This window comes from Protopterus annectens, chromosome 8.part0 (assembly GCF_019279795.1).
Source record: "Protopterus annectens isolate FY-2018-M chromosome 8.part0, PAN1.0, whole genome shotgun sequence".
NCBI lineage: Eukaryota > Metazoa > Chordata > Ceratodontiformes > Protopteridae > Protopterus > Protopterus annectens.
Genome location: NC_056741.1, coordinates 1513793164 through 1513802837, shown reverse-complemented (window position 1 = coordinate 1513802837; position 9674 = coordinate 1513793164). Strand labels below are relative to the sequence as shown.

The window sequence follows — 9674 nt, the reverse complement described above, 5'->3', positions numbered from 1 at the left end:
ACACTCTTTCTTATAGTCCATTCAAGTCTATAAGTAATCAGTCTTTGCTACCATCACCACAATGACAGGCCAACAGCCCTTTCCTTTTCCCCACTTATATCTCCTCTAGATGAGAGGACCTTGGAATTTTAAGACTTGGAGTCACCTGAAAGCAGGTATCAAAAACTCATTGTTGAAGACTAAACATTTGTAACTAGTTTAACATTTTCCTGCCAGAAGACCTGGATGATAAGACTGACTACCCTTTTCCCTCCAGATGATCTTAAATTTGGAGAAATTCTTCAAACAATCCCGTAGACGGGCGTTGGCCTTTGTGACCCCCTTCTTTCTCCATCACAAACATAAACAGGCCTGCTAGTTTACTCTCATAACTGGATTTGTTTTCCTAATGATTTTTCCCTTATTGCCTGAAGACTATTAGACCTCCCTCTTTCATTGATTGTTGCCCATTCATTCCATTAAACCACACAGACTCTTACACTCCACATATCTCTTGAGGAATTCCTGATGAAGCATTTTCCTAGGAGACCCACATTCTTATGCTACTAACTTGGAATGAGAGTTGTCTTGGAAGAGCTGTAATTCAAGCAGTCATAAAGGTTGGAAGATTTTTTCTTACTTTCATATGAGTTCTCACAGCTGTATGATGCCCACAAATTTGCCCAGTACTACTCATGTGCTGTCTGCCTGCTCCAATGCACTTATACTAATGACACAATACACTATACAGTTTAGTGGCTGGAGATGTCTTTCGCTAGTTGCTATATGCTGGCTTTGTTACCTTTATTAGGAGCCAGTCATGCAGTGAGTCAGGTGCCTTCCCACCCAGTGTGGATGAGCCTGTGTCGGGTTACTCATTCCCATCTTCAGCTCCTCCAGCACCTGGGCTACTCACTCCAGTTGGGTCACCTCGTTGCAAGTCAAAGGTTTATCTGTGCATGCCACAGAGCTGACCAGTTCTCCCAGTAACTGACATTCTTAAAGATGTCATCAGAACAGCATGAGAAACCCCAGACGCAGTTACCCCCGTTCTTAAGAATGTGGGCCAAATGTTCTACCTGTACGTGTAGACTGCCAAGCGGAATTATTGTTTCACACCAGAATTTGACTAATACTCAATACTTTCAGTGTACGAATGCCAGTCCGTTACAATGGATATGGATATTAAACTCGTAGAAGAGCAAAAAGGTGTTACATTTTGATCATTTTCTCCCTCTTCTCTGAATTTGTGCATTCTCAGTTTGTATACATAATAGTGTTTGTGTGTGTCTCTGTGTGTGTGTGTGTGTGTGTGTGTGTGTGTGTGTGTGTGTGTGTGTGTGTGTGTGTGTGTGTGTGTGTGTAGTTCATGGGTGTGTGAGTTTGCCTCCAATTTAGGATTACAGAGGAGCATGCTCCCAGGTAAAGAAAAATGTTTTTGTGTTTTATGGTATTAGGGGTGTCACTGGTCTGAATGGCAACCTCACAAGGTTTTATGTGTTTTTGGGGTTGAATAATCACAAAGGCACAATTATTCATAGAAAACCGAACTCCAGTGCCAAATATTTCATGTGTGTGGAGTGGCCCTCCATCAGGCTTCCACCACCAAATGCTTTGCTGTCCATCCCACAAACAACAAATCTATAGCTAGTTGTAAAACTGTCAACTTTTGTTTGACAACTCTTAAGTCTTCTGTTACACGTATACCATATCCTTCTTTCTGTGTCTCAGCCTAACATAAAATGCTCTGTTGTAAAATTAGTTTGCCTTCTTATGATTTGTTATCTGAGTAACCAGATCATTCTACAGGCCTGCATTGTCTAGGTCACCGATGTAGTTAGTTCATTCATTCCTCGTAGTATCTTTTGTATTTTGACTTGATTATCTGCTAATCCCATTCTTCTTCTTATCCCTTTTGACTTTCTCTGAAATTTTCAAAGATCTTATAATGGGGTCAAAGTTTTTTATTAACCTGAAATTCACATCTGAGAGAGAACATTTCCAGTTATTTCTGCACTTTTCAGTCTGTCCAATCTTAAGAGACCATTTAACAAGAGTACTGACGGCTGCATGTACTTGAGTTTAATTTCTCTACCATTGTCCCCACATTCTTCCCTCTTGCACTTCCTGTAACTGATTAATCCTCTGATCATGTTGTAGTGTTAATTGTATCTTTACCGCTGGTTGTGTGTGCTGCCTTGTCCAATTTACACCAGTAGCACTTGAAAGGCAAACCATACACAGTGCTTTTTGTTTCCATGTAATTTAACTGTGGTACTGAATGTGCAGTGTTCAGCACCTCAATTAAGTATATTAAATGTGAGAAAATTACATCTGATAAATGCAAAGATATGTTTTTTTGTTTAGCTGAAAACATTTTCTCACATTTAATTTTCCTTTTGAATCTCAGCCCTAAGAAATCTTAGCAAACTCGAAGTTATTCTCTAGCAGCATTTAACAGCTCGCTTTTATAGGACTTCTTATCATTACGATAGTCTTTTTCTTAAATGTTTTTCTCTTGTGTGAGTATGCCTCATTATCTGGTGTGCGTGTGTGTGTGTGTGTGTGTGTGTGTGTGTGTGTGTGTGTGTGTGTGTGTGTGTGTGTGTGTGTGTGTGTGTGTGTGTGCCTGATTGTGTATTAGATTTGGCATGCTATCTAGCCTTATTTACTAACCTTTTTAATTTCTAAAATTACCTTGTGTTTACCTCCTTTCCCTCCTGCTTTATGTGGTGTCAATATCAATCACTTCTAGTGGAGAAAGATGTCCCTTTCTCTTCCTGGACTAATATCTGGACCATTGCATTCACTGGCAGCTCCATTTTATTAGGTTACAGTGGATATAAAAAGTGTACACACCCCTGTTAAAATGCCAGGTTTTTGTGATATAAAAAATGAGACCACAACAAATAATTTCAAAACTTTTCACACCTTTAATGTGACCTATAACCTGTACAATTCAATTGAAAAACAGACAAATCTGTTAGGGGAAAAATATAAAAAATGTGCAATAAGCTGGTTACATAAGTGTGCACACCCTTAAACTAATACTTTGTTGAAGCACCTTTTGATTTAATTACAGCATCCGGTCACCTTGGGTACACACCTGCCATCAATTAAAGAGACTCTGATTAACCCCAAATAAAGTTCAGCTGTTCTAGTAGGATTTTCCTGACATTTACTCAGTTGCCTGCTACAGCAAAAGCCATGGTTCGCAGAGAGCTTATGAAGCATCAAAGGGATCTCATTGTTGAAAGGTATCAGTCAGGAGAAGGGTACAAAAAAATTTCTACAGCATTGGATATACCATGGAACACAGTGATGACAGTCATCAAAAAGTGGAGAAAATATGGGACAACAGTGATGTTGCAAAGAACTGGACATCCGCCCCAAAACTGATGAAAAGACAAGATGAAAACTGGTCAGGGAGGCTGACAAGAGACCTACAGCGACACTGAAGGAGCTGCAGGAATTTCTGGCAAATACTGGTTGTGTACTACATGTGACAACAGTCTCCCGTATTCTCCATCTGTCTGGACTCTGGGGTAGTGTTGCAAAACGGAAGCCTTTTCTTACACAGTAAAAAATCCAGGCCCAGCTAAAATTTGCAAAACAATACATCAAGTATCCCAAAAGTATGTGGGAAAATGTGTTATGGTCTGATGAGACCAAGGTTGAACTTTTGGCCACAATTCCAACAGGTACATTTGGCGCAAAAAGCAACACTTTGCATCACCAAAAGGGCACCATCCCCATGGGGGTGGCACTATTGTGCTTTGGGGTTGCTTTTCTTCAGCTGGAACTGGGGCTTTACCTCTCAACTGTCCCTGATTTTCAGGGACGTCCCTGATTTTGACTCAAATTTTAGCTTTGTTCCTCTTAATCCCTCCTAAAACTAGTGACTTTTGGAGGAAAGGTGGTGAATTACACTTAAAGAATAATGACAATAATTAAGAGTTATAGACTTCTTTTACTTCAGTAAATGTGTATTAATTCATATGCTCTGACTCTGTCAATGTTTCCAGTTAATAGCACTAATATTTTAAAAGTGTCCCTGATTGTCCCTGATTTTTTCTTGACTTGTCCCTGATTCTGTTCAAATTTGTCCCCGATTGGTTGAGAGGTCTGGGTGGAGGAAATTATGAACAGTTCCAAATGCCAACAAAAGTAAGAGCACTGACAGTACCACAGCTGGGAAATTTATTACAAACATAAAGAAAGAATCAAAACAAAGTTACAAAGAATAAATCCTTACAAAACAGTGGTAAGCGCTTTAGTGTATGGTCTCTTTAATTGCATAACTGTGCTAATATGTACTGATGCACTAATTGTTATGTCCTTATTGGGTACAACTGAAATTTTGAAACATCGTGTGACTAACTTCCAGTATTTAATGAATTATGGGATTTTTAACTGTTGCCTGATGAAAGGGTAGATCCCTGAAAGTGCTTACCACTGTTTTGTAAGGATTTATTCTTTGCAACTTTGTTTTGATTCTTTCTTTATTTTTGTAATAAATTTCCCAGCTGTGGTACTGACAGTGCTCTTACTTTTGTTGCTTTTCACTGACAGTTTTGTGCTTAGAGAGAGGATATTTACTTTTATTTTTAGTTCCAAATACCAGTCACTTTTGGCCCAAAACCTTCAGGTGTCTGCTAGAAAGCTGAAGATGAAGAGGAAGTTCACCTTTCAGCACAACAATGAGCCCAAGCATGCATCCAAATCAACAAAGGAATAGCTTCACCAGAAGAAAATTAAAGTTTTGGAATGGCCCAGCCAGAGCCCAGACCTAAATCCAATAGAAAATCTGTGGGGTGACCTGAAGAGGGCTGCGCACAAGAGATGCCCTCGCAGTCTGACAGATTTGGAGCGCTTTTACAAGGAAGAGTAGGCAAATATTGCCAAGTCAAGATGTGTTGCGCTGATAGACTCCTACCCAAGAAGACTGAATGTTGTAATTAAATCAAAAGGTGCTTCAACAAAGTATTAGTTTTAAGGGTGTGCACACTTATGCAACCAGTTTATTGTACATTTTTTATTTTTTATATTTGTCCCCTAACAGATTTGTTTTTCAATTGAATTGTACAGGTTATAGGTCACATTATTTATTCTGGTCTTATTTTTTATATCATAAAAAACTGGCATTTTAACAGAGGTATGTACACTTTTTATATCAACTGTATATGTTACCAGAAGAAAACAGGGAGAGGGGAGCAGTTCACAGGCTTGCTTAACCCCAGCATAACAATCAACAAAGCTGAAGATAATAATGCCAAGTTGGTACTAAAGTGTTTGATGGGATGACTAAAATACTGTTCTAAATGTACTAGGATTCTATCATCTGTAGTACGCTCAAGGCCCTGATAAATACTACTTCCCCAAGGAAACATTTAATAGTACCCTACATCAGCTAGGAATGAATAAAAGGGCAGAGGTGGCTTATGTATCATGCTTTCTCTTTAACTGCATGCTTTAATATTTTACAACGTGAAGTCACAAACTATCCAATAAGTGTCACGGCTCTTTTGTAACCTTGTGCTGTCGAAATAACCACAAAAACCGCAAGGTAAATCCAAATGGAATTCAGCAACAAGTACCAAAACCATGCGGTTTTTGTGGTTATTTTGACAGCGCAAGGTTACAAAAGAGCCGTGGCATTTATTGGATAGTTTGTGACTTTACGTTGTAAGTTGTTTTCGTGATTTCTATTCAGTTGCTTTAATATTTTGTGACATAATCCACTTTAAAAACATTCTCTAATTTACATTTAGACAGCTCATTCTCTCTAGTTTACACAGCGACACTATCCAGGCTTGAATCAAGTACTGTAAATATTTTAACATTTCTAGGAAAGAGTAAATTCATTGTGCTCTCTTTAAGTCTCAACAAACAATCTATTTAAATCAGCAGTATGAAAAAAAGGAGAGAAAACTGGCTACCATTTATAATAATGCATTTCAGAGGAATAAAATGTCACAAAAATGAAGACAGAAATGATTATTTCTTGCTGTATGAGAGATCCATGGAGATAAAACTTTTAGAATGACAACTTAAACCTAATTTCAGACTTTTATTTCTATCTCATTAGGCTCAAAATTAGGTTAGATAGTTTCCAATCACCTTCGCAAGTGTTATACTACCCCAATAAATGTGGCATTTTGAGATTTCAGTATCCAACGTTACAAGCTATTCATTTCAGTTATAAAAGTCACAAAGCTATATTCCAGTTTCTTTATAAAAGTAGAGGAAAAAAGGTTTCCTAACTGCATGCTAAGAGCAGATCACACAAAAGGAGTTTGTAAGAGGTATGCCAGTATGTACGAAAGCTACTATTAATCTCCCAGGACCAGTAGCTGGCAGTAAAACCTACATGGATTTAGTCTGAACAGATGCCACCAATGTAGCTGAATTTTGCGCTTGCAACACCTAGGCTGTAATAATGTTTGATGCTCAATGCCCTGGGGGATCAAAGATAAATATATGTTAGGCAGGTACTTTCTTCTTAATTTGCAAAATGCCAAGTAGCAAGTGTCTTAAACCTCAGGTTTCTTGAGAGCATGGCCAGGTGACAGCTGAAAATTTGTCTGTGCATCATGGCATAATGCCTGCAGAGGGTTACTTTAGTCTTCCGTGAAGTTTATGACTGATATGTGGAAAGGATGACTTCCATTTCTTATCAATGTATTTTTTTTTTTGCTACCATCTGTTTGCAATAATTAAAAATATGCTTGTAGTTTCTTTCAAGGTAGATGCCTGATGTCAGGAAAGTAAGAGCATGGTCTTTGAGAGTTTTAAACTTTTCAGGCTACAGCCTTTGTAAAAACCTGAACAGTTGAGCTTGGTTGGGTGGGTGGCCTAATGGTTAAGGTGTTTGCCTTACAAACACAAGGTGCAGGGTTTGAGTCTCACAAGGGATAATTGGCTAAGCTTAAAATGGCTCAAAAGGGCAGTTAGCTTAGTACTAACCTATGAATGTGTGTGGTAGTAAACGAGACCAGAAGATGTGTATCCCTGAGTTGGCTGTCCATGTTCAAAAAGTTTAGTTATGTATGACTAAATGCATCCTGCGCAGGGTTTGTAAGATACTATTAGCTTATACATTTGCAGCCAAAAATATTCACTCGGGGAAGGAATAAACTTTTTCAATGCTCTTGCAGAAGGACTAAATCAACTTGCCATCAATTCTAAGATTAAAAATAATGAATCACTGAGCCCATAACTGCTTACAGAAGATTATTTGTGGAGCTTGGTAGCCTTATTGACCCTAAACATGAGAAACTGAGGACAGTAAGAACTTCAATGAACAGTATGAAAGAATAAAACTAACCATTTTAAAAACATTTATCGTAACACGATCATTTCTTAAAGAAAAAAAATGACTAATTGTAGTAAGTATTGGAAATCAAGAACAGTAATATCGTAAGTAAGCACACAATAAAATAGAATAGGTGTTACAAAACTGTTGGATGCTGATTTGAAAAGCTTTGCCTACATCTTAGAGCAGTTTGCCTTACAAATTTCATGTCTTCACATAATGTATTAAATGGGAATGTCACATTCTTTGAGCTGCAATAATTAGCCTCGCTTTTATCCTGTTCCTTTCCTTACAGGAGGAGAGCAGATTAGCATGACATTTAACAAAAAAAGTTAGGTTTGGATGTCACTACAATATGCCACATTTAACAAAAAAAGTTAAGTTTGGATGTTACTACAATACACCTCAAATGAATGTTCAGGATTTCTACACTCAAGTCAGTTAATTTATGACAAAATAGAAAGCCAGGCATGTAGGAATTTCCCAGTGTATATTGCAGGTCATTATTAACTTATTATTCCTGTTGTCTGAAGACTATAGCAGCTATAAAGGGCATAGTTTACATACTGCCAAAGATGTTTGAGAATCCTGTTAAAAAATCTTATGGAATGACAAGATGTTGTATTAAGACTGCAAATATTGTATTAGATTCTTGTTGTGTGATTAAATTAACTTTTGCAGTACTGTAGATATTTGACATCACTGCATAAAATGACAGGTTTTGTTGCTGACATAACTGGGAGTCACAAGTAATTCCATCTCATTGTCTTAGTAGTTTGTTACATTCATGTTGCTTTGTTGTTGGCATCAAGTTTCTTTTATAGTCCTTGAACCTGCCTTCATATGGGAAACTCTCTGTTGCATAAGAATTTATTTGGAAGGAATATTTAGCATTACATTTTGGTTTCATGGCGTTCTTTGATCTCATCATTTTCAAATGCTAGGTTGTCATAAGCTTTCTGAATTGCATTTGTGCTCTCCATCACATTGTATAAGCATAAGGCACAATGTGGAGTTTGCACTTCCAGTGTCTTACCAAAGTTAGAGAAGTCAACTCTGTATTTCCCTATCTTTGATTTAGTTATAATGGAAGCAAAACGATATCCCCAGAGCACTTCTTCTGGAATATAGGATGTCCTAACTTGACATGTGGCACTCGTCGATTCCACAGTGCCATCTAAAAATAACACCAGCTCAAAATCTTGCTGATGGATCGTATCAGCAGACATGTCATAGAAAGGACTGCTCTTGTCAATCACGTGATAAAGTGTCAGGGGACAGATAAAGAACAAGTCTTCATTTCCAGAATCGACATAAAAATCTATTTTGACTTGATCCAAAATGATAGTCTCTCCTTCTGGTGTGACCGTAGTTTTGAGGAGTTTGCCATAAGTATGTCCTCCAATAAGAAGGCTTTTTCTGAGGTTAGCAACTCTGACTTGGAGACAGAGGTTTCCCTTTAATCTGCTGATGACAGCATTCTTACTAAATGTTATGGTTTTGCCACGGACTTTTGGCCTTGCAATTTTGGCTAAGATGGCACCGCACATGAATGAATTGATGATAATGCCCAGCATAGACTGCAAAACAAGAAGAAAGACAGCTGCACCACACTCTTCTGTGATGTATCGGAACCCATAACCAATGGTCACTTGTGTCTCAAGTGAAAAGAGGAAGGCTGTGGACAGACCATGGAGGTTGTTTACACATGGGGTATGATTACTAGAAGGTTTAAACTCTGGAAGATCCTCATTCAGATATGCCAGCATATACCAAAGAAGACTGAAAATAAACCAGCTTCCTAGATATGCTGTAGTAAAGATGGTGATCTGATAACGCCACTTGAGATCAAGAACTGTAGTCCAAATATCCACCAAAAAGGCAAATCTTTTCTGCTCCTTTAAGTTTCCAAATTCTATGTTACACCTTCCATCCTTGAACACTAGCCTTGACCTTCTCCTGTTGCGTTCTGTCAGGTGAGTTGTGATACGCTTTCGAAGGTATTTGAACATCCCTTGGTCAGATCTTTAAACTGTAAACACAAAAAAAGCTTGAATTATAAACTTGTCAAGCAATTTCTAAAAAATATATATATATAAAATGGACTTTTTTCTTAATAAAAGGATTTTCAGCTTAGTAATGCTTACTAATGACTCAGTACTTTGGAAACAAAGTAGCAATCTAAGAAAATGTCTTCTTTATGTGCCTTCCTTTTCTGACCGAACCCTTGTTAAATTAAAGCAGCCAATACAAGTACACCACCTTTCAGTATTGAGTTCGAAACACTAATTTAGTTTGTTTGTGTCTTTCGGCTTTTCCCGGTTAGGGGTCACCACAGCGGAACTCCGGTCCGCTACTGATTGGCAGTAGATTTTTATGT

At 37.9% G+C, this 9674-nt stretch overlaps 1 protein-coding gene across 1 annotated transcript; it reads right to left on the bottom strand.

Annotated features, from left to right (window-relative positions):
- Window positions 1-5634: 5634 nt before the first annotated feature.
- Window positions 5635-9322, bottom strand: KCNJ1 (potassium inwardly rectifying channel subfamily J member 1). The gene has a single exon (XM_044081099.1). It carries the CDS (start codon window positions 9304-9306, stop codon window positions 8188-8190), a length of 1119 nt encoding a protein of 372 aa, XP_043937034.1. The 5' UTR covers window positions 9307-9322; the 3' UTR covers window positions 5635-8187.
- Window positions 9323-9674: the final 352 nt, after the last annotated feature.